Genomic DNA, 24,910 nt, shown 5'->3' on the forward strand with positions numbered 1-24,910 from the left:
AAAGAAGAAGAACCCAGTGGCTTAATATTTAGTAGTTTATAGAGGCGACCTTCCCACCTAGCTACACATGCACACCTCCAATGACTTATGGCTCAAGATTTTTTCTTTTTCCCTCTAAAGAAATGTTCTGAGAAGCAACCACTGGAGGCTGTGATCTGGAAAACAGGTCTTCCTTGGCCCACCCTGCTCCTCCTCTGGTGCTCCTTTCTGTCACCTGGGCACTGCTTTGCTAAGAAGCAAGTGTGAAGTCGGGAAGGATGGATGGGAGACAAACAAAAGGAGATACAGAGACGGAGTCTCCAAAGCTTCTGTCTCTGGATCAAGTTTGCTAGATCAGATCAAAGACGGCCTTGACTTTTAACTACACGTCCCCCGACACAAAAGAAACACTGGGCACTTCGAAAGAATAAGCCAGCACAAAGAAGTGTTGGCTCATCACTAAGTACAAAAACGAGACTATAAAGAAGTCCATTAACAGGTAGCCTGTCCTTTAAAGTTCTGTCCTTTAAAGACACTGCTTTGAGAAAGTTGCTCATGGCTGGCACTGAACTCTGATCACTACTCTTCATCGAAGGTTCCGTGGCTCCCAAGCAAAAGCCACAGGTCACTAGTGACCATGGGGACTGGAATGGCGTCTACCTTCCTTCACGCCTAAAGCCGTCACCCCAAAGCTCAGTTCGCCCTGAAGGAAGGAGCCCACAGTTCAGTGGAAACTTCCATTTCTCTCTACTTCACACAGAGTAAGGAGGCCTGATGACACAGCGGGTAAGTGCTTGGCTGCCACCGGAAAGGCTGGTAGGTACATCTACTAGCTGCTAATGAGGAGGGAAAGATGAAGCTGTCTGTTTCCGTAAAGTTGACCGCTCCATGCGCTCTGTTCTGTCCTAGAGGGTTGCTAGAGTAGAACGGGCTCGATGGCAGTGGGTGGACTTCATCAGTCACCAGGAGAACAGGGAGCTCTAGTGGCCTAGTGGTAAGGAGCTGTGTCACCAGCATATGGTTTGAAACCGCCAGCTGCTCTGTGGGAGAAAGACAGGCAATCTCCTCACATGTGATTTACAGCTTCTGAAAAACAACTGGAGGGTCAGCTATGGCTTGGTTCCAACTCGATGGTACATAACAAACAACAACAAGGGAAACAGAGACGCTGAGGGGCAATGGAGCTGGGCAGAAAGAGACAAACAGGCTTCCTTTGGTGAAGAGAGTGGATTTCCATGTCAGCAGTTTGCTATTCGGCATGGAAAGGCCACTCCACCTATGTGGCATCTTATCGCCATAGTAACCAAGCGCAGTTCCACCTCATTAGGTCAACTTGGTTGTCAGCTCAGAAACTGTAGCCTTTGCGGAAAGGTTGTGACCAGCTGCGTGGTAAAGAAGGGAAGAGCCCCGCAGTCTGTCTACACCTGGGAGGCCACCTCAAGTCTACCACCCGCCACACTTGCTGGATGCCTGGGTGCTCAGGTGCTGAGAACTCCCTAACGTTCAGGAAGAAGGGTCTCCTTTCTCTGACCCAAACAAACATGGACTGGAACTGCCTTCCTGCAGATGGTTCATCATCTGGCTCTACCGTGCTGCACGGCTTGGGTCAACACCTGAAGGACTTACCACCGCGGACAGACGGCAGACCTCTCTGAGCCTGGGCTCCTTGTGGAGAGACAATCCCACTGCAGCCACAGTGAGGCTGGGACTCAGAACCCCGAGCTGACCCTGGGACCCGCGGTTCCACGCCCTGGCCTGCAGGGGGAGCAATGCTGACCGCACCCCCAGGGGGAAGAATTCTATCATTTAAGGTAGAAATTCTAGAGTCACCCCAGTTACTCACTAATGCTGACCACCAAAGTGTAATTCTATTCGTAAATGGACCCTCCTGAGCATAAAGCCACCTTTGCTTTTAGAAACACATTTCCCCCCATTAGTTTATTCACAAAATTCTAATACAAATTTGAACAAATTCTTTCAATTTCCCTCACCCTCCAAACCCATCAAATTGTACAACCTCAATGATTAATCCCCTCTTTCCCACATACATCCACATCACTCTGCTTCCAGCCTCTCCCACCCCTCCTGGATCCTTATACTCATGCTATCAATAACGGTGTTCTACAATATTTATTCTTGTGAGACCGAGTTAGTTCACTCAGCATTATGTTCTCCAGTCCCTCTCAAGTTAGGCAATAATTTACAAAGTTATTGCTCCTGCGTGCTGCATAATATTCCACTGTGTGAATGTACCATAATTTCTCAATCCATTCATTTGTGGTTGGACATTTGGGCTGTTTTCATGTTCTTGCGATGGTGACTACTGCTGCTATGAACATTGTACAAATCTCAGTCTGTGCCTCAGTTCTCATAATCTCAGGGTATATTCTAAGTAGTGGAATAGCTGGATCATAAGGAATTTCTATGTTCAGCTTTTTGAGGAAGTGCTAAACTGCCTTCCAGAATGCTTGTACCATGGTTTTAGACACACTTTTGAAAGGAAAACAATGACAGTAACAAAATCTCAGGTGAAGGGCACCCTCACCCACAGTCTGACAGGCTCTCTTCTCATTCTGACAAGCACCTCTTGTCCTGAGCCTCCAAGCTACATTTCTGCTTTGAAAGCATCATGATACACAATTTGAAAATAATTTTTTCCTACAATGTTAAGAAACACTTTTTCTCCACAGTGGTGTATTGTTTCTACAAGAGGTCTCCCTATTACTGCCAGTCACCGAGAGCACTGGGGAGACAGGCTTGTCCGGCTGCCCCTCACCAGGGTGAGAGAGGGCGAGCCCGGTGCCACCTCCTTACAAGACCGCTGGGAGTTAAGACTGCAGTCTGTTTTAACTGCAGGCCGAGAACATTCTCCTTCCTCCTGCCCCAACCTGCAGAATCCTCTACTGCTGTGAGTTACTTTTATGCGAACAAACATTTAGATTCCTTTAGGAGTTGTCAACAGTTGGGATCCTCTCTGTGGCCACAGGTCTGCTTCTTTTCAGTTTGGGGAGGGAGCGCAGACGTTTTCCCTGGCCTGTAAACGTAACCCTGGAAGGAATGTCCCAGCACAGAGGCGATTTTACCTGCTGTAATAAAAAGTGAGACACCATTCTCCAGGGAGCTGTTTGGACATGGAGGAGGTTTTGGCATTGGTCTTGGGACTGTGCGAGACATCCTGTTTTATTGAGGAACAAGGGGTTTTGGTCTAAAAAATTCTAGTCACATTCTTCCAAGTTCAGCCCTGCCTTGAATGGGGCAGCAAGTACTCCTGGAGCATTTAAGAGGTGTCCAGCTTCCCGTCAGAGCAGGAAGCGAGTCTTATTTTCCATGTAAACGTCCACAAAACTCTGGTACAAACAACGATCATTATTTGCCCTGGTGTAACTGGAATCCAAGCTCGTGCTGAGTAAGTTCTCTGGTTCAAGCAGCCCCACCTTACAAATAAATCCATTTCTAAGAGGGCCTTTTAAGAACTTACAGGTCAGCTGGAACAGGTGCATTCGGTTCACACTTAAGGACACTTTAAAGAGCCCTGGTGGTATAGCGCATACTGTACTGGGTGCTAACAGAAAGGTTAGTGGTTCAAATCTATTAGTTGCTCTCTGGAAGAAAGATGGGTAATCTCTTCCTGTAAAGATATCCAGCCATGGAAACCCAAGGGAGGGTGGTTCTGAGCCAGAATGGACTCAGTGGCGGTGTGTTTGGTTGAGTTTGAGGAACTGTCACTATGTTGGGTTCGTAACCCAGGACTGCTGTACCTGCCAACTGGGTAGGCCAACCCAGATACGCTGTGATCCTTCTTTAGACCGACAACTGCTCCATGGCGATCCCTGGTCGAGAAAACCAAAGGCCTGGGTGATACACAGCCTTCAGGCCATCATTTGGGTCCGAGACGCTAAGAGTGCCTAACACCCCGTGTCAGCTGCACCCAAAACGCCCTGGCTGCACCTGGTGGCTGCACCTGGTGGCTGCACCTGGTGGCTACTCCTGGGTGCAGGTGGGGCCAGCACAGCCGCAGCCGCCCAGCTGCTCCTGCACCACAGCGTTCCCTCCTAAGACTTCCTAGAAGCTGGTGGGCTTCACATGCCTCAATTAGCTTTGTGTTTTCGATGCATCAGTGGGATATGGAGACTAATCAACATGTTCAGAAAAATAAAGAAGGGAAAAAAGAGAAAAACGGCTCATGCTGCTGGCTGTTCCTCGGGGCTGGGTGAGAAAAACTGAGGCAGAGGATGCAGGAAGAGGATGTGGGAGAGGGCGGCAGCGCCGGCGGCAGGCTGTGCCAAGGCGCAGAGCGAGGGTCCGCTCAGCAGGAGAGAGAAAGCCGCCGAAGCCCTCCCAGACGGCACGGGTCCTGGAGGCTGAGGGCCATGGCCTGACCATCACCTCGCTCGGCTTCCAGCACCTGCCCAGCTGTGCACCCCACCACAGCGCCTCTCTTACACCTGGGGAGCCAGCTCCACCTAGGAGGTCTCTGCCATCTCTCTTCAGTCTCTCCTCCCTGCCCTGTCGCAGGTTCAAACCTTCCCCAGCTCTTCTGGCAAAGCCTACCCCATGGTGAGAGAGATGCATGCCTGATCTCATTCCCACACTAGATTGGACGTCTCCTGAGTGCAGACGCCACTGGCCTCTGATTAGCTGTTCTCTCCTGCCTGCCCTGAGCACACCGAGATGTCCCACGGCCTATGGATGAGAGGTCACAGGAACGAGCTTATAGCGTCATCTATTGCTCGGGGACTGAGCCGAGTTTTCCACTCCGTTAGAACACAAGGCTGCGGGAGTGTGGCCCGAGCAGGATATGCTGCTTTCAGTTCACTAAGACCAGGGATCCCCTACAGACCCAATGGGAACAGGGAAGCAGGGGGCGATGCACAGAACCGATAGAGCAGCAAGTTACCTGAGCTGACGCTGCCCTGCAGGAGAGGGTCCTGGAGTGACATCACAGACTGGATAACTGGAGAAGAGAAAGGTGACAATTAAATAAAGAAATGAGGTCCAAGGGGTTCACACTTCCTAACACACAGGGCCCAGAGGCTGGGGGACCCCATCAGAGCCCAGCTCCTGATGGGGTGCAGTGGCGGTCATGCTAGTGCAGGATCCAGGCCGGGTCTGGGAGCAGGGGAGGTCCCTCCCCACCATGCTTCTTCTCTATGTCTGGTTCTTCACCTTAGCTACTCAACTTTTACCCATATTTACATATAAACAGCATTTTCTTAATTGGCAACTCATTTTGCTGTTTATAAGATTAGCTAGGCATAATCTTCTCTCTCCTAGAAATAAAGTCCACCCCACGGCAACAGGCTGTGGAGGATGATAGGCAGCGGACAGCTCTGAGCGTGAGCCAGCAGCCAAGAAGGCACGGAGAGAGCATGGCTGGCCTCTTCCCAGGACGGTCTCGGCTTCCTCCCTCAGTAGCCTGGGTGGGGCTGCAGGGCTTGCGGCCTCCCCCACAGCCAGCCCACCCCCCACTCCTCCTCCAGCCCAGCCTGGCACGGGATGCCCTTACCTGGCCCTTGCTGCTGCCCCTGGACAGGCAGGACGCCCTGGCCCAGCTCGCCATTTAGCCAGAGCTGCATTCGGATGAAGGGTTCACGGCCTTTCTGGGTAAGTTTGCTCCATGGCTTCGGCCGGGACAGCATGTCACTGACACTGCCCTGGGACAGGCCCAGCACCTTGAGTGGCAACGAGAGACACAGCTATCAGGGCCAAACTTCAGGGGGATGCTCTAAAACGAGTAATGCACAGCCACAGTGTCAGGTAGGGAAGAGGTGACTATACAGCGGGACTACTCCCAGGACTGGCTCTGAGCACCTGGGGTAGAGGGCTGCAGCCTGGGCATATGGGCGAGTGTGGTCATCCCCCGGCTATGGTATGGTCAGTTTCCAGCTCACAGTGAGGGGCAGGCAGGGAAAGTGGGTCTCTATGCCCTGGACTCATTCCTGCAGACTGCAGGTCTGTGGTCTTTGAGGAAGAGGAAGATAGAACCTCCTTGCTCTCTGCCCAGGGCTGACAGCAGGGCTGAGGCACGGGGACAAGGGTCCTTTCAGGTGGGAGCAGGGGCTGTGGAGGCATGTAGGCAGCACGTTCCCATGCCAACGGCGCCAGGCTGTCAGTGGTGGAGGCCCAGAGGTGGGCTGGTGGTGAGGAGGGGCTAGCCTGGTGGCTGTAGACCCCTGAGAAACTGCCCATGTTGAGACACCGCACCCTTTCCCCGCTCTTATGCTGGGGGGTCTGACGTGCTCCCAAAAGGACATAGATGGTCTTGATCCCACACTCAAAAAGCTCTCAAGTTCCAGAATAAAGGGTACTCATGGGCTGAAGAAGTTCAACATTGTTGTATCCCTGTAAGAGCCCAGTCTTTACTTAAAATTTGCTCCAATTAAAAATTAAATCGAACTTCCAAGAGACATTAACTTCTCATCCTCATTTCTAGTCACCCATCACCTTTAGTTAGAAAAGTTCACGATCAGATGGTTCAAGGTGCATCGCTCCCTGAAATGAAGGTGGGGGTGGGCCCTGCTTAGCAGTCACTGGAAAGTCGGAAACCATTATGGTGACTCTTCTTATTTCGCATATTACAAGCATAGCAGGGCCTATTACTGGCATACCCAGAACAGAACAGATCTAGCAGCTCATCCACAGATGACCGCACTGTCTAGAGCCAGGGCGGGCAGGACAACACGGGAATGGGAACCCGCTCTGCCGGCCGGTCCTGGGCTCGGCTGGGCCTGCTCTGCGTGGCTCCACCTGGGGCAGCCCCCGCTGTGGGTTCCCAGGCACGCCCTCCACCTTCCTCCTGGACAACACTCAGGCGCCTTCTGAATCGTCCCTCACTCACACCTGAATCACACACTTTCCACCCTAGACTGCCTGGCTAACCGCACACTGGCCACCTCTCTATGTGTCTCTTCTGTGGTCCAGTCAGTGTGCACAGCTGTTTCTCAGGTACCAACAGTGCGGACGAGCACTGAACTTGCCAGAGCCTCCGTTTGCCCACCCGGGCATTCACCGTGTAACCTAAGTTTCCAGGGGAGGCTGGATAGGAGGCTGGGCTCAGAGCCTGGCTTGCAACAAGTACTCTGGCAGTGCCACCTGGAAGCTAGAGGCTAGGTGAGGCTCTGAGCCAAGTGCACCCCTGCCCTGCACAGAGCCCTTACCTTCTCCCCGAAGATTCTCTGACAGATGCCATTCTTGGCCAGCTTCTCTTTGACTTGCCGGGTGAGCTCGATGGTGTCCACCTCCTGGTACATGTAAATCTCGTACTGCTCAGGGGTTAGCGGGGGGACCGAGGGCTTGGATGGCTTCGACATGGGCACAATAGGGGAGGAGGGCAGAGGGCTGTTCTGGGGCGTCTCGCTGCGGCTGGCCCCGGTTAGGCTCAGCTCTGAGCTCTGGGAGTAGGGTGACTCGGCGCTGGGCCATTCCTTCCAGTACTCGGAGGAGGAGGGTCCCTGGAGCTGGCTGCGCTCGGCCCGGGCCTGGCTGCCACTGGCCTTCTCCTTCCCGCTGCTGGCTTCTTCCACCTTGATGTCTTCCGAGGGGGCTGGGTTCTTCCTCTCAGGCTGGATGGTGCTCCACCAGTGGTCCTTCCAGACGCCACTGCGACCTAACTCGTTCTTCACGTGTCTCAGGACCCCCTGCGTGGTGTCGGTGGCTCCTGGGAGCTCCGGTGCAGGGGCCTCTGGGGGCTCCTTTTTGATGGTGGAGGGGGTCGGTAGGGTGGAGACGCTGGGCTCAGGGGCTGAGGCGGGTTTCTTCAGGGAGATGGCGATGGGTGAGTAGCTGGATACCGACGACATGGGAGAGGTGGACAGCAGCTTGGGGGCCAGGATGGTGATGTCCGTCTGGGACAGGGTTTCTTGTTTTAAGGCAGGGTTGAGGGCGGCCTGCTGGGCCTCCATTTCTCGGCGGGCTTGCTGCAGGATGGAGCGGATGGCATCGTCCGAGTTCCCGCTGCTGGACGCAGAGGACGGCTGGGCTGGCTCAGCTGCGAGAGGCAAACACAGGGGTGAGGTGGCGGCCCCTCGCTAGGCAAACGCTCCCTTCCTCCAACTGCCGCCCAGCTCCACCCTGAATGTCACGGCTTCATCTTCCCAACGTTTCCCCGTCAAGGAAACAACGTAGGAGCAGGACAGCAGAAGAGCAGAGAGTGACCACTCCTGCTCAGGGGCCCAAGGTTCACACACAACCTCGGGGAGGCTTGAAGACCACAGAGTGGGACACAAGGGTGTGGTGTGGACAGGCTTAGTGAGGGCCACCCTGGTCACACACATCCTTCCTTGTGCTATATTCCAGCACCTCAGTGCTCCTCTCAAACTTTAGAAATCTAACATCCACTGACACTGCATAGAGACCTGTCTCCTTGGACAGGCGAGTGAGGTGGAGTGTCCGAGCGGGTCACCACAGGTGGCTAGCACCACTGACGCTCTCCCAGGGATGGGGAGAGAGGAATGAAATGAGGCTGAGTGTGACATCCCTGACCCAGGGGCCTTGGGACAATCAAGGCATGGCTCTGCCGCCTGTAAACTGGGATGCTAACAGCCTAAGCTCTTGACTTACAGATTCAGCCACTGATTGTGTGAAAATGCCTGTGCACAGGCCCCGCACTGCTGTGTGTGATTCAGGGGGGGAAGGGACTGGGTAACAGATGTGGGTGTCCTGCTCCGACATTCTACCACCTTCTCCCCCTGGGCCACACTCCCCTGATCACATGCCTCCGTGCCAGGGGGACGCCTGGTTCAAACATACCAAAAGGAACAACCTCTAAAGAGCACCTTCGTGCTTAACACAGGAGCTTCCCCCCTTTAGTCCCCGTAAATCCTGTCGATGCAGGAACTGCCCTGCTGCAGCGGAAGAAACCACGTCTCCAGGAGGAAACAGAACCACAGTCAGACCTCGGAGCAGGCCTTTACTCTGAGTCCTGTATGTTCCACCCTCCAGGGCTGCCCTGCTAGCAGTCGTAGCTAATTTCGTAGTCCGGAGAGGGAGGCGGGTTTAAACCTTAACCAGGGCCTATTAGAGCAAGCTGTGTCTGCTGTCACGCTTCAGAGCCCAGAAAGGATTTCCTACTGTTTGGGGACTGTTTGGGGCAGCAGACAGCAATAGAGGGTTCTCCCTCTACTGGGACAAGGGTTGTGAGACTGTGTTTAAATCCACTTAATGAGCTTGGGCAAATTATTTTAACCCTGAGCATGAGTTTGATAATTAAGAATTCCAGGACAGCAAACCCTTTCTTGCAGGGTTGTTAGGAGGCTTCCGTCTGAGCAGGAAGAGGTAGCTGGGAATGCCCAGGCCTGGTGCTCAGAAGGCCGCACTGGGCTCATGTGCTGAATGAGCCTTGGGGAAGGTGACGGCTGAGGGGACCAACCAAGTGGTGGACCTGCGTTCGGCTGCCCACTGCCAAGTCAGGCAGGAGCCCGCTGGCCAGGGGACTCGGCTGACTGAGAGCGTCGTGGGCCCAGGGCAGGTAGGTGCTGAAATGTGGAGTCCCAGGGGAACAACTCAAATGTCTTGTTTCCTCCCCAGCAGAAGGTCTGAGTTGTCTGCAACTTAGTAGTACATGCCTCTCAAAGAGCAAAAATCATCTAGGGGAAAGCCAGACATATGGGGACTCTCTGGGTGGTGCAAATAGTTAATACACTTGACTTCTAAATGAAAGGTTAGATGTTCAAGTCTAGCCAGAGGCACAGTGGGCAGAAAAACTCCCTGCCTTGGGGGAGCACTTCTGACAAATCAGCCAGAGAAAAGTTGAAGGAACACATTTCTAGACCGACATAAACGAGGTCACCATGTGTCAGGGGCGGCCTGGTAGCAACTGGCTAGAAAACACAGCTCTCAAGGATCCCAAGACGAGGTGGACGACGCAGGACGAATGAGGGGTGATGATGAATGGAGGATGGATGCGCCTGCTTCTCTCGAGCAACATTCAGTTCTTTCCAGGCAACTCTGAAGGACTGATTTTTCACTCCTATTTTTTCAGGTGCATTTGGTCAAGAGGCTGGTTTTAATATTCACCTGAGACTATCCAAACAGCAAGCCAGCACTGAATTAAAAACAGAAGCCTGACACAAAGGGCTTGCTCATTTAAGTCTCTAAGTGGCTAAAATGAATTTAGCTACTGAACAGGAGATTCTAGGCCAGGGATACCTTCCTGAGTCAAGGCTAAGGGAATGACATTACAGAGAGATGGTTAACCCTTCGGAAGATAGGAAACAGGCCCGCTTCCCTTTGCAACCAGATAAATGCTTGAAAACACATATTCATTATTATTTGGGGGAGGAAAAAAAAAGTTAATTACTGCTGACCAGAACGCTCATGACAATTCTTTTAATTAATCTGGAAGGCAGCAGCGGGGAAGTGCGGACGCAGGAGAGGGGCCGTACCGGTTTTCTGCACTTGCAATTCCCTTTTGGCTTGTTCCAGGATGGACTTGATTGCTTCATCGGAGCCGGTCTCGGAGGCTCGGATCCGGGTGGTGATGTTACCTGTGGGGAAAAGCCACACCGATGACATCAGACTCAGACCGCGGATAAAACACAGTGCTACTCAAAGACAGCGTTCTAACAGAGCCCCAGGTGAGGACAGTGACAACAAGGAGGCAGGGTGGCTGCCCGTCAACCTGCATCTGCTGTGAACGCGATGCCACAGAGCAGGTACCTGGACACTGCAGGGCGAGCCTGCGTGATCCACCTTGGATAACGCATTAGTCTGCCAGGAAGGACCTTCTCACATTCACCCAGCTAGACCCCACCCATTCGATCTAATTCCGTATATTTAAAAAAAAAACACCCCAAAACACACAAAAACAACCAAAAAAACCACAAGACATTGAAAGGTCATTTTTTTCATAAGCCATTTAAATATAACACCGGTTCGTGGGACTATAGCTGGGCTCTACATTTGAGGCTGATATCCCCAACAGGAAGAACAGGAGAGAAGACAAAGAATTGAGGCTGATTATCTACATCTACATGACAGGGAGGCAGAAGCTGTAATGGAAAATTTTCTCATCTATTATCCATAATGTCTTTCTATTCCCTTTAAACGTGTGAGCAAGAAGAGAAGCCTGCAGAAATTCCTAAAGGCCAAGCGTTGGTCTTATCAGTCACATGGTGATGCCTTGCAGGTGAGCCATGTGACAGGCGCACAAAAGCGACTGCAGCCCAGGGGCCGGCCCGGCTCCTTCTGGAAGCCGGCCAACTATTTTAATTTTTCACTACCTTACTAAATAGGAACCCCCACATTAAGCCATTTAAAAACAAGTATGCCACTGGGACTCAGCCCATTAAAGATGCAGCTCCGAAGACTGCAGCGGGGATTGGCTGGCTCGCTGAGGTCCATGGGAACACTGGCTACGTTTGGAACGTGTCGGCGTGGCTCAGAGCTCCAGGGACGAGGAAGCAGCCGTCTCTGGCTCAACAGAGCCACCCGATTTCTCTCAGAGCCAAAAGCTCGTGTTCTTTCACCTGCTTCCCAGATCACGGGCAGGTGTAACTTGAAATCTCCCGGGGCCGGGATTCTCGGTAAGGGGCTGATTCTAAGTGAGGCTGCTCTCCTCCCTCCTCTGCCGCCCGCCCGCCAAAGTGGGGTCGGTGCCTCGGGAGGGAGGGGCGCCAGGTCTTGAACCCGTGCTTTGTTTTATACTTACTAGCTCTGTTTTTCCATCAGGTTCCAGGCCAGAATCACACTGCACAGTTTTAAGCAAAATACACAGCTAAGGACATGCTGCTGCTTCCTAGTTTACTGACTGCAAAGAGAAACACCTGCCTGCGACGTACCTTCAGACCCATTTCTTCGTTTCGGTACTTCCTGAAATAGTCTGTTCAGGCTCTGGCCTGGATTCTCTGTTGAAAAACAAGTGTGGTAAGAACAAAACAATCAGGGGAATGGTGGTGTTGACGAGATGGGCTGTGTGACATGAAATCTGAGCCGCCTGTCACTAAATACAGGGCTCCAGGCTTCCTGTGTGACTTACTAGAAACTTCTGAGAGGCCCTTCCCTGGCTGGCCGGGTGGGCAGCAGAGGCCATGGCTCTACTGCAAGGGCAAACGAGACCAAGCTGAGAAGCAGCTACAAGCGCCGGTGCAAAGAGGGCCAGAGGGAGGGGGCGCTGCCTCCAAGCGAATCTCCCACCAGCCCCCAGCACCGAGCCCCACATTAATCATCCAGAGACATTCAATTTCAGTTAACATCACCATAAAAAGCTCCATGTTCTCTGTGCAAATTGATGCTGCTCAAAACATCCCTTTGCTCTGTCTGAGTCTCAATTTCAGGAGGTTTCAAATGAGTCTGATAAAATTCTCTCTCGCTGGCCTGTGATTTATCCGAATGATTCCCTGCTCTTAAAGAGGGAAGTGCTTCTTCACATTATGGATGGGAATGGATTTTTGCGCCATGTGGCAGATGGGCTAGGAATGGGTTTGTTTTCTTACCTCCGTTTTTTAAAAATAAATCTCCCATACATTTTTTTTTTTTGAGGTGAACTTATTTTGTCCATAATGCCTAACAAATCAGTGGCAGGTCACAGACACAAGTAAGCTGACCAGAGAGCATACTGTCCACTGTGAAATGCGGAAGAGAAGATGCTGAGGATATGCGGCCCACAGAAGCCAGGTCTGGGGCGGAATGAATTTTGGGGGATGCTGGTGCACTTGGGCTGGACGGCCCTGCCGAGGGTCACTCGGCGAACCGGGGCTGCCGTCCCTCCAGCTGAATCCTCACTCACTGAGCTTGCGACCTCGCTGCCCCTTGAGCTTTGGGAATGACAGAACTGAAAAGAATCTCACCTGATGTGATGTACAGATGTCTCCGCGCGCACACACAGACAGACACACAGACACACACAGCCCCCCTTTGCAAAAGGCTTGTGCCAACAACCCGGGCAAGTCGCTCACCTCTTTGCCGGCCTTGGATGCTGCGGAGAGCCAAGATGTTCTGCTCGTCGGAGAGGAACTGCTTCATCTTGTGGAAGGGCTCCTTGCCGCGCACGGTCAGCTTGTTCCACGGCTTGGGCCGGGCCAGAATCTCACTCACAGACCCTTGAGACAGTCCCAAGACATAGTGTCCAAAAATGCGCTGTCCGATATTGTGCTTGATCAACTGCTCTTTCACCTGCCGGGCAATCTCGGCCGTGTCTATTTCCTCGCCCTCGGAGGCGCTCCCAGCACTTTCTGATTGGCTGGGAGATGGGGCCATGCCATTTACATCTGGGCTTTGTTGTAATGGACTTGGGGAAGATATGGAGTTTGTGCTGTATGGACCTGTTGAAAAAATCATGCTTGTGCTTCCTGCTTCCTGCATGGCCTTGGAGTAGAAGGACTGCATTAGCTGTCGTTGGAGGAGAGAGTTTAGTGCAATTTTTCCTGTCGAAGCCAGGGGGAGGCTGGGGCTGGCCAGGGATGAGCTGAAAAAGTCTTGACTTAACCCCGCTGGTGAGAACTGGTGTGTACCGTTAGTATTGGAAGCCTGCTCCCCCGCGTTGCGGGGCAACTGAGAAGGAGGAGAGGCCGGCAAAGGTCCAGGACGCCGACTCTCAGGCTGGTCTTTCCCTTTTCTCCTGGCTGACCCTACAAGGAAGGGCAAACATAATGCATTATGGGGGATTCAAAAGGGAAAAAAAACCAAGACCAAGTTGCAAAGTTTGCCCCACAAAAGGGATTAAAAAAAAGGTGCAGTTTTGTTTTTTTTTCTTTTTACAAGGGCCAATGAGGTGGGTTGGTTTGTTTTTCGATTGAATTTGTAATCAGCCAAACGAGGCCCCCCAAAACAAGCAACATGCATCTCATGTTTGCGCCTTTCTTGTACGTTGCAGCCTGGAGAATCCCCTTGACATGGATTCAAACCCCCAAAGTGGCGAGGAGCCGGTGACACACGAACGGAGCCGACAGGTCGCAGGCCGCGTGGCCTCTACATCCCACTATCACCCGCCTGCGGAGCAGCACACACTGACATCGTGGGAACAAGGGATGCGCTCACACCACTTGCTCTGAGGCGACTGCTCGGTCACGAGTCCACGCGATCGAAGGCACGCACGCTTTAAGAACGAATTATCATCAAAGCCCGAGACACCTTTACACGGTTTACCAGCTGCCAGAACCAGAAGCACAGTCAGTGACACCACCATTGTGGGACAGCACAGAGGCTAAGGAGGTGGGAGACATGTCCCCACAGAGACTGACCCAGAAGACACACGCCCTGGCCTGGAAGGGCGGGGAGACACTGGGCAAGGGGCTGCCTTCACCTCTGCCCCTGCCGACCCGAAGCACAGACATCCGAAAGCCAACGTCCTCAGAGTCTCTCTCAGAGGCCCGGAGCACTCCCTCTCAGGCCCCTCAGACGCGCACAACCTCGTCGCATTGCCCCTCGGGGAGGGGAGGGCAGGGCGGTGAGGGACAGGGGACCAGCTGGTTAGTCAGGGTGCACGCTGCGGCCTGCTCGCTCGGCCATGCATCAGCCTGGCACGCAGCTCCGGCCGCCTGGACCCTGCAGAGAACCCAGCACCGGCCGCGGCACCTACCGCTCAGGTCGCTGTTGGAGATGCGCAGCGTGGCGTTCTCGGACTGCAGGGAGCGGTTCTTCTCCAGTAGCAGCACCTCCAGGGGCTTGGACGCATCCTGGATGGGCAGAGAGAGATGCGCTGGACGGGCTGGCCTCGCACCCCACCTCTGTCTCCTGGCCTTTCTGCCCCCTCTCACCAACTGCTCAGACCCATCACAACAACTTCGGGTCCCCCAGACCCTCCACACACACACATGAGCCAAATTCAAGTTCCTTTTTGAAACAATTTCAGTCAAGTATTTTTTCTTTCTTCTAGAGCACATGTAGCTTCTAGAGAATAAGTCATTCTCTACCTAGTTTCTATATTCAAGTCATCAAAGACATGGCTGCCATCCAGTACCAGGAGCCAGAGACCCCTTGATGCCCTCAATTGTCATGCCTACTATGTGACCACCACCACCCTGTCCTCCTGCCCGTTTCCTCTCCACACAGGCTGAAGACAATTCAAGCTGACCTCTTCACGGCTAATCTTTAACATGGTCTAAAGTGGCTTTTAATCCACATTCTCAGCATCCATTTAAATTATAGTCGGGCACAATTTCCTCTAAACTGAGTTACCAGTTCAGAATACATGAAGAGTTCTGTCTCTTTGCCTCTGTTTAACTCAAAACAATCTGCTTTCACACGGTCTCACGTTTTGGAGATTCGCTCATCAGCAGTGCCATTTCCTCCCAAAAGCAAGCACTCGCGGAAGGAATGAGGCTGTGAGGCGACGTGAGGGTGGGGGACCGTGGCCAGTCCTGGGGCTGGCCCAACACTAGGAGCAAAGCGTGAGGGCGTACCTGTGTCCCAGCTCCCTCGGACGGTGCAAACTCCATGGATTTCAGAATGCTGTGGAGACAAGACAGAGCACTTACTCCCTCAGACCGTCGGGAACGATGCGCTTGGCGTGCCAACGCCACAACGGCCTGCTCTCCAGGAACCCAGTCGCTGACAACTTTCACAACTTCGCTGGCAGGAATATAATTTCAGAATGTCTCTCGGATAACCATGCGAGCAGCAGTTGGCTAGCAAAAGTTTCTTGCCCAGCATGTAAATCATTCCATATGGAATCACATCAAGTCTGTTCTGAGTAATTTTAAAGTTTGGTACAGACATAACACTGCTGCAGTTTGTAAGGCTGAAAGGGGAATGAAGACATTGGACCAAGGGAGCAAGAGACAGGACCTGTGTGTCCTCTGGCCCTGGAACTGCATGTGTACCTGATACCTTTGCCTCGGGTCCTACTGGAAGCGGGTCCCACAGCAGGGCAAGCCCTGCTTCTCTGCAGCCCAGTGGGAAAGGGAGCCAAGAGCAAACGTGGGAGGGGAGGACTCTACTGCTGTGGCTTCCTGATCAGTCACCAAACCGCTCCACCAAGTCCGAAACGGAGCACACTCAGTACCACAACCACGGTTTCCAGACCTGCTTTGGCTGTGGATGTTCCTTTTAAGCTATGAGGTTATTAGGGAGAAAAGGGGAATGAATCACATTACCCCAGGGAGCTTCAATGCTGCTTCTAAGCACTGAAGAGGGGAGAGCAGAGGAATAGTGGCTGCAGAGGTTGGCACAGTCAGTGACAGGCTGGTGATGGTGGGGACAGGCACTAAGCACACACACGGCCCCCTGCTCTCCGGCAGCCACATTTTTTTCAGCTCAGGGGAGGTGAGAAATTCACCTTAAAAGACACAATGTGTGAAAACAGCATCCCAGGGCAAGGGAGAGCTGCCTCTGCTGTGGCCATTGTCCTGTTTAAATTCAATTTCACTTGTGGCTATATCTCTGTAGTGACCTTCATCATGTAAAGCAAGTAAACGTGGGCTGCTGTGGGGTGAGCAGAGGCCTACGTTGTATGACATGCTGCTGAAAGTCACCCAAGAGCTCAAGGCCACATCAGCACAGACAGTGAGACAGACAGCCGGACAAGCCACCCTATCTCAGGGGTCTCTTAAATTGTTTGCAACTACACTCATTTCTTTTTGACATATTCCTTATAATTAGGTCACAAGACAATAGTGAGTTTATACATTTGGGGGCAGTCCTCAGAGACAGTGCAGGTTCTTGTCCAGAGCACCAGAATGAAGTAAGTATTGATGTAAAAGCTCCTTAGGCAACTTTTTTGTTGTTTCCTAGTACATACAAACACTGATGTTTGCATTACACTGCGGTCTCTCCATCAGCTGCTCCACACAAGAAAGACGGGCGTTATCATCCTGTGCAGTTTACAGCTTCTGAAAACCCACTGCAGGGCCAGCTGTGAGTCGGTTCTGACCTGACAGCAATGAGCTGAGCAGCCTACTAAGTGCATGACAGCTTTGAGCTTGAAATACTGCGACGATTACCAAAACAGGACACCGGAAGGGAGCACATGCTGGTGGAAAAACGGCACGGACAGGCTTGCCTGACGCAAGGATGCCACAAACCGGTGTTTTAAATTTGCTTCCAAATTGAAAGGATGCTGCAATTGGGAAAAACTCCTGCCATTTCTGCAAGGGACAATAGACTGCAGATGTGCACTAAAATGAGGTATGTCTCTGTTCCAAAATGTAAGTGTCTATTCATTTACTCAACAAATATTTACCAAAGGCCATTAGCTGCCTGGTGCTAGACAGAAGTAGAATATGGAATGATCCCTACCTCAAGGGACACATAATCTATCTCAGATTCAAGACAAAGAAAGATGTGAACTGCACAGGAGGATCCACTGGGGACCTCTGGCAGGAAAGAGCTCATCTGGTGGGGCTGGGGGCTGCGGGCTGGTTTTGAGGGGCGTTAAGTCTTCTCAGTGGGTCTTGGCTGTGGAGTGGAGGATGGGAAGATGAGTGAAGATGGAGGGGTGGTGTCACAGGAGCTGTGCCAGGCACGTATGTGAGCTGTGAGGATGATGAAGGAGCTGTAACACGTTTTAGCAGAAAAGTCACACAACACGAGTGGAGCTTGACAAGAGTATGAGACGAGGAAGCAATGGTGTGTGCGATGTAGCGGACAGTCACAGGTGAGGCAGACGACGGGGAGCCAGAGAGGACAGAGAAGCTGAGGCATCGGGCAGTTCCCAGGGACCCTCAGAGTGGAGGGTGGAGGGCTGAGGTGAAGGCCTTCAAATTCAGACTTTCAAAACTTACTTCTTGTCCCATCCTTTCTTTTGTTTTGAGAGAAAATGGGGGAAACGGAGGATTTTTGTCTCAATCAGGTGAAAACCAAAGATAGCTGTAGTCGAGTTGACTGTAACCCTGTATATGTCAGAAACTCTGGTCCATGGGGACTTTAATGGGTGACATTTTGGAAGCAGATCAGGACTCTGGGGTGGATTTGAACCTTCAAGTCCAAGTTAATAGCTGAGCATGTTAACTGTCTGCACTACTCAGAGACTGTGTAAGGGAGTCTATGCCTTCAGCTCTGAGGAGGTCCTGGAGTTCAAGAGGCAAGAAAGCATGAGACCTAGCGTGTCCTTTAAATAGGAAAAAAAATGTCTCTCCTTTCCTTGGCTCCGGTTTGGAAAATTACAGCTAAAAAAAGCAAGCTCGCATTTTATAATTTCTATAAAGGCAATGTCTCCCTGATTTGATGCATGTCAGCATCAAACTTCTATGAAAAGCCCAAAGAACACAGGGGGAGGCCCGAGTTCAGCACTGGATGGCTGAACGTTGCTGGGAGGCACAGCCGGGACCTGTGCACGCAGGTCTAGGCCGGTGCGCTGTGGGCACCATGTCCACCTCAGGCCGTCGGCACACTGGCGCCACCCAGCTACCTCCTGGCAAATGTGACTAACAAGTCGTGGCCTGTGAGTGGTCGGGCTGACGCCTGCACACTTACTTTAACTCTTTCTTCACCTCTTCATAGTCAGCCTGCCCTTTGAGTTTTTCTTCCAGTTGCTGAAAAAGAGGAGGATTTTATTAGTTGCATTGTCCGAACGAAGGCTGAGAAGATCCATCAGGTGCGTTTCTGGTAAAACATGCAGCCTGTCGCACACAAACAGAAGCTCACAAGGGACGAATGTCATCTTTTGGCCTGGTGTGTGTGCATACACACCCACACCCCCCCCCCCCAAGGTTCTACCAGAAATGTAATGTAATGAAAGTAGAAGGGAAATACACTATAAAACAGAACACTGAAAGGAAAAGTCTCTTTGTATGAAACACCACCAAACAGGCCTGCGCCCTGAGCCCTCGGATCCTGGGATTCTAAAGACAGTGGTTTCTAAGTCTCAGCAGGGAAGGCTCCTCTCCCCTGGGCAGCACTACCCACTTGCCTTCTGCCTAGGAGACCAGGTCAGCAGGGGCCCAGCAGATCTCAGTAGACTTCCTGGCCCCAGTAACCTTTCCTCAGGCTCTGGCCATACAGTCCTTTAGCAAGGCCCAAGGGCCAGGGATGGACAGCCCATTTTCAAGGTATAATGAGTCCAATGTCTTGTCGTGTGACTACTGATTTTCCCACAGTCCTATGGAGCTTACACACTAGGAGGTCACCTCTGGTACAGGGTGGCTGACTGAAGGTGCTTCCTCCCATGAAGGTTCTAGTGTAGGCCCCCTCTTTCCTTAACTGACATATGTTGCAAAGGCGAGGTCATCATGCAAAACTGTCACTATGTGAGGAAGAGGATGACACAGGGTGGTCCTGATGCCTGAACTTTCCGCTTGCTGCTTGAGTGGACCTGGGGCCTGGTAGCTGGACTGGGCAGGCACAGCCGACAGCTCTGTGGCCTGGGCCAGTGACAGGGCTGGGAGTCAGGACAGTCACTGAGGTTGGTGTCTGTTCCCTTGCAGTGCCTCCTCCTCCAGAGCCCCTCACGTGCTGCACCTCTCAGGCTGGGGAGTATTTCGGGAATCACTGTTGCTCTGGGAGAGCGGAAATCTTAGAGGCTGAGAACTAGACTCTAACGCCCGTAAGAGGAGCTGAGCTCAGCCTGGGCCCTGGAGATGGAGGTGGCCAGCTTCTGATACAGCCCCAGGCTTGTAGTGACCCTAAAAGGACTGGTCCTGATCTCTCCAGGGTCCCTCACTGGAGGTGAACAGCAGCAGCACCCTCTTTTGCCCCTTTCGGGCCCCTGTGGCTACTGTGGGCCTTTCTCGGAAGGGATCCCTCAATATGTGCCTCAGCTGCCTCTGTTGCATGAAGAGCCCTAGCACCGGGGATGGCACTGGTTGGAGTCCTAGAGAATCGACATTTCAGCTTCAAGCCTGACAGATGTGGGTGGTTCTGCAGGCTGCGAAATGACCTGGGGGAGGAAAGCCAGCCTAATGCACAAAATGCTGTGTAGTCGATTTTTCACTGTGGTTCCCAATGGGTAACGTTGGACAACAAAACAGATGCTGGGTTAGGACTAGGAGTGGCTTGCTTGTGGCATTCTCCAAAGGGATCTCCTTAGGAGAAACAGAACCACGAAACGTAAAATGCGAAGACTTGGGAGGGTTTTCAGAACTTGGGATGAGCAATGACCATTTCCCACGTTGCCAACACTTTTCCAGTCACTGTTTCCCGTCACTTTTTCATGCTTTGCTTGACCAGCCACACCAAGGCCGGTGTCTAAAGCAGCAGGCCATCCTCTGGAGGCCCGTGGGGGTGGGGGGATGCCTATGTAGCCAGACGCCTCCGTGCTCGCCCAAATCCCAGCCTGCCCTCGGTTTCAAAACTGCAGGTTCTCCCTAAACGGAATGCAGTTTTCTGCGGCTGCCTTTGTGGCGTTTTCTTGTGTATGTATTTCCCATTAAGTAAAATTGTTCTGCCCTAGTTCCTTTTCAAGCCCTCTTGCCAAATTTATATATTATAATGGCTTTCCCAGTTCATAATCAAACAGGGGGTAGCATGCATTCATTTTCCTACAAAAGCTTCTCAGAAGGTGCTCATAAAGAAGTGATTATTTCATTCTTTTCCCTATAGTCAAATTGCAGGAAGTGCTAATGCCTCAACAAAAGATTATCCTCAGTGTTGCTGGGATGCAAAACACATTCAAGATTGTGGAATTCACGAGTTGGATGTGGAAGTCACAGAAAACTTGGTCAGAAAACATGCACGGAGAGTGGGGGAAGAGCCGGGGAATGAGGCCGTAGCAGGGCAACAAAGGCAGATTCAGAACCAGGAAACCAACCGCCTGAGTCTCGAGTCCAGCTCTGTGGCTCACAAGCTGCGAGCCTGTGGGGTCTGGAGTCAGGCAACGCCTGCAGGGCCCCAGGAGCACTGAGCCCTTGAAGGGCCAGAGGAAGGGCAAGACACTAGATTCTGGTCAGGAGGATTTAAAACTTTTGTCTCTGTGAGTGATGACATGTTTTTAGGGAGAAGTACCCGGCTTCCATTGAAATGTCTGCCACCCAATTAAAATTCTTTGACTTCAAGTGGGAACCACCTCAAAGCAGACCCTCACTGAGCGTCTGAGGCCGTGAATCCCATTCGAGGTGACTGCCCATTGTCCTCTGGATGCCACACGGCTCCCGCGCAACTGAGGACACGTTAGCCAGGAAATGCCCAGCTCTTCTGTAAACCTCACCGACAACCACTGCGTCTTTGGTGGACAGGACAGCTGTGCCACCCCGCAGCCCCGCTTCCCTGCTCTCGTGGGAGTCGTGTTGGGAACGCCACTTTTAAAAGTTTCCTCAAGTCAGGTGAAAGAAGGCATTACCCTCTGATGCTGACATTAAGACCACCCTCAACTGTATTATGGGCTCAGAAACTTCCTGTTTGGTTATCCACAAAGTTCTAGGATCTGGGAGGGGCGACAGGTGCAAGGAGCAGCCCGGCAGGCTCAATGCTTGGTCCAAATGTCTCACCCATGATCCTTTGTGATTCGAGCCCTTTGTCAACCTGCTCAAAGGCAGAACGAGTGGAGTCTGATGGCACAGACCCAGGTGGTCTGTAATGTGGCCATGCCAGGCTGTCAGGGATGTGTGTGTGGGGCGGATGTGAAATCCAGCATGCCAAGGCCACACAGGGCCACATACTCTGAGTCTGGGCTCTGGGGTCCTGTCACTCATTTTAGATGTACTTTTTAAATTTTTGTCCAGTAGAAAAAACCACACAGGGACTTTATTAATCCCAATACGGGGCAGGTCTTCCAGGGGTGGTGGGAGTCAAGAGGCAGCTGCCGGGCGGGGATGGAGAGATGGAGGCGGGAGTGGCCCAACGCGCCGGCTATGGCTGAGTCCTCACGCAGGAACATCTTAGAGATGTCGTGGTCCTCACCAAAGGGCTTGGACTTCTTCTTGCCCTTGCCGCTCTTGGGGATCCTGGTCCCCATCTCTCTCCCGTTCTCCAGCACCAGGCTGCAGTGCCTGCCGAAGGCCTTTACACGGCCCAGAAGCTTCCTGTTGTGACGGTGGATGACAGTGTTCTTCTTGACGGACTGCGTAAGCGTGGAGAGCCGCCCCGTGTTAGACTCTTCTCCTCGCTTCTGTAGCCCCTGCGGGGTCACATCTCACTCTTGAGCGTGTTGAGACAGCTCATGGGGCCAGCTGCGTTCCCGGGTCATTCCCGTTGTGCTGCTTCTAGATGTACTCTTGGACAAGACTCTGGACTTCTCTAAGCCTCAGTTTCATCATCATGTCATCAGCTTTATAGTGTTACTGAGGGTTATGAAGAATAAGGCACACTGTGTGGCATCGTCCTTTACACCAGGAGGCACCATGTAAATGATGATTCTCATCGTGACTGTAGTTGTTATGTGCTGTTGGGTCGAATACGACACAACAGCTCTGAATCCTATTCTATCCTGAGCCAATCTCATTGTCTGATACATCTACCCTCATTACCCCAGTTAATTTGTCAACCCATGTCATTTACAGTTCTCTTCTGCGTTGTCCCTCAACCCTTCCAAGCTTGCTATTCTTCTCCAAAGACTAGTCTTCTCCTGGCTACATGCCCAAACTATGTGAGACAGAGTCTCAAAAGGAGCAGCTTGGTTTCACCCTCTCCAGTACAGACCTGTTAGTTCTCTAGGCAGTCCATAGTATGTTCTATGCTCTTCTCCAGCACCACAACTCAAAGGCATCAATTCTTCTTCTGTCATCCTTGGTGACTATCTAGCTCTCTGATGCATAGCAAGTAACTGCAAAGCCCAAGGCCTGGATCAGGCACACCTTAGTCTCTAGACTGACATCCTTGCTCTTCAGTGCTCTGGCGAGGTCCTTGACAGCAGATTTTCCTAATGTAATTAATCCTTTGATTTCCTGACTGCTGGTGTCAAGAGTGTTGACTGACTGTTATTACCTGAGCCTTGTTACCAAAACGAGACCCACGCCCACCAAATTGGTTCTGGCCCACAGAGACTCTCCAGTGGGTCTCTGAGGCTGTAAATCTTTAGTGCAGAGGATTTCCCCATCTTTCTCCACTCACTGGCTCAGGGAAGAGCCTGGAGCCCTGTCCTCTCTCTTGCATGTGCCAAATAAGACACTTCCAGAAGCTCATTCCTTGACATGTATGATCCTCCCATTCCAGAACCACCTTCCACTAAGACTGGGTTGAAGAGATTGTGGATACCTTAAACCAAGTGTCATTGTTATCTGAGCACATGAAGAGGTCCAGGTTCTGGTTTTCAGATATGCATTTAGGAGACCACAGTAGGCACCACTTATGGCAGAAGAGACACCCATCCTCAGGCACTGCAAGATTCCCGAGGTGGAACTATCCACCTTCTGTCCCGTCCCAGTGCCCTGTGGTGTTTCTACAGTGGCTCCATGTCACCTGTCGGAACCTGTGAGCGGATACACGAGGGGCTGGGAAAAATCCCCCAGGGGATTTTAACACGTGTGCCCACCTACCTAATCCCCGACGCATCTGGAGAAAATAGAATCTCTCCTTATGGAAGAGCGGCATGCTTCCAGCTGGCCTTTTTCGTAAACACCTATTTTTAAATGGAAGCTGCTGGTAGCACCATTTTCTGTGCTGCAGTCAGGACAAGGCAGGTGACTACCTAATTACACCACTGTGACGGGGAAGTATTCCAGCAGAAGTCCACCGAAGAGAGAGTCATCAAAAATAGCAGTCTGGTTATTTCATGAATTACAAATGCAAAATTACCTTTTAATAGCAGCACTGCGCTTAGATACTCATCAGATTAGAGGGGTAGGAATAGGTCCCCGTGTGGAATCTGCTTCTGTGTCTAGCATGGATTAGAGAGGAACTGACCGTGCGCTTGGTGAGAACCTGGCCAGGGAGCCTGGTACACCTCCAGCCATTATGCACCCCAGAATGACTAACCAACTATCTAAGGGGAAAAAAAAGTAGAAGCAAAAAAGAGCCAGAGAAAGCAAGCAAGCAAGCATGTTAGTCCCCACGCACACCCCAAGCAAAGGGCCTTCCACGTGGTGTGGTGGAAAGCTCCAAGAATGAAGAGTCTGCACACTGACCCATCCGACCCTCACCAAATGCATCTGACTCAAAGCCAGTGACAAGTGTTCATGGCAAAGTGTTCACCCTCAACCCCAAGAAGCCGAGACAAGGTGGAAGCTGGGCATTCCTTACCAAGCTACAATCCCACCCAAGCCCCCACAATGTGTCCAAGAGTCCTCCAATACTCAGAAGAGGGTCAGAAAAATAAAAAGGAGGGGAGGAGGGGGGGAAAAGCCTTGTGGTGGGTAAAGAGGAGGGTCTGGGGGGGCCTGTGGCCAGCAGCCCCACTTCCTGGTCAGAGCTCCTATCCCTGAAGCATCAGGTGGCCAATTTGACAGGTCTCATTCATAAAATATTTCCTAGTAATTGTACAACTGCTCAGTTTAGAGTTGAGACTAGTCACTGTATGCATCAGAGGAGGAAAGAGAAGAAAAAAAAAGAAAATAAGGCCCCAAGAAGGTATCTCATTCAATTAACCTTACTCCTCCGGGGTGAGGGCGGCAGACATCACGGGGGAGGGCGAAGCCTTTGGTGCACGGGTTTGGTATTAGGGAAATCTTTACTCCTGGCGACAAGGGGTTAAGATAATTAAAATCAGAGCAGTCTTGTTACTAGAGGACATGTTTTGATTATTAGATCAGATGAAGATAAGGGAGCAATAATTTTGGAAGAAGTATTGCTGAATTGTTTCATTAACTGCATGGTATTAAAGAATTCCCCCAAGATATGGGTAAAGAACATTAATTTGTGAAACTATGTTTCTTCACCCGCGTGCGCGTGAAGGCAGACAGTACAATCTTAACTGAGTTAGAAGAAGTTGCTCGATCATGAAATATGAAAGGTCTACGGTCTCCTCCACATGTCTTCAGATGCAGAATGTCTGAGCCGTGCCCTTTAACTGCAGCAGAGGAGAAAAAGGCAAATTATCTAATAATAATGCCATTGCCAGGGTCAGAAATGGCCATCAAACGAGAAATTAGATCCAATCTATAAATGAAAAATGACAGCAGAAAGGAGCCCTGGGCACTTATTGGCCAGTTGAAGAATTAAAATCTTGACTTTGTTGCCATAGTTGATG

General features: G+C 51.7%; 1 protein-coding gene and 1 pseudogene across 1 annotated transcript in view; both read right to left on the bottom strand.

The window, feature by feature from the left end:
- CUX1 (cut-like homeobox 1) overlaps window positions 1–24,910 on the bottom strand; it is a 276,918-nt gene that overhangs the window by 37,015 nt on the left and 214,993 nt on the right. Inside the window, exons 12-20 of the mRNA XM_006889801.1 lie at window positions 18,328–18,386; window positions 15,318–15,366; window positions 14,495–14,591; window positions 12,873–13,544; window positions 11,757–11,822; window positions 10,362–10,463; window positions 7,137–7,966; window positions 5,486–5,651; window positions 4,877–4,933 (exon numbers count right to left, since the gene is read on the bottom strand). Of these exons, the coding sequence (XP_006889863.1) occupies window positions 4,877–4,933; window positions 5,486–5,651; window positions 7,137–7,966; window positions 10,362–10,463; window positions 11,757–11,822; window positions 12,873–13,544; window positions 14,495–14,591; window positions 15,318–15,366; window positions 18,328–18,386 (2,098 nt within the window). The remainder of the gene's footprint in view (window positions 1–4,876; window positions 4,934–5,485; window positions 5,652–7,136; window positions 7,967–10,361; window positions 10,464–11,756; window positions 11,823–12,872; window positions 13,545–14,494; window positions 14,592–15,317; window positions 15,367–18,327; window positions 18,387–24,910) is intronic.
- Window positions 20,629–21,948, bottom strand: LOC102845714 (annotated as a pseudogene).

The sequence above is a fragment of the Elephantulus edwardii genome, unplaced genomic scaffold (genome assembly GCF_000299155.1).
Source record: "Elephantulus edwardii isolate Elephantulus edwardi_28Jun2011 unplaced genomic scaffold, EleEdw1.0 scaffold00080, whole genome shotgun sequence".
Taxonomy (NCBI): Eukaryota; Metazoa; Chordata; class Mammalia; order Macroscelidea; family Macroscelididae; genus Elephantulus; species Elephantulus edwardii.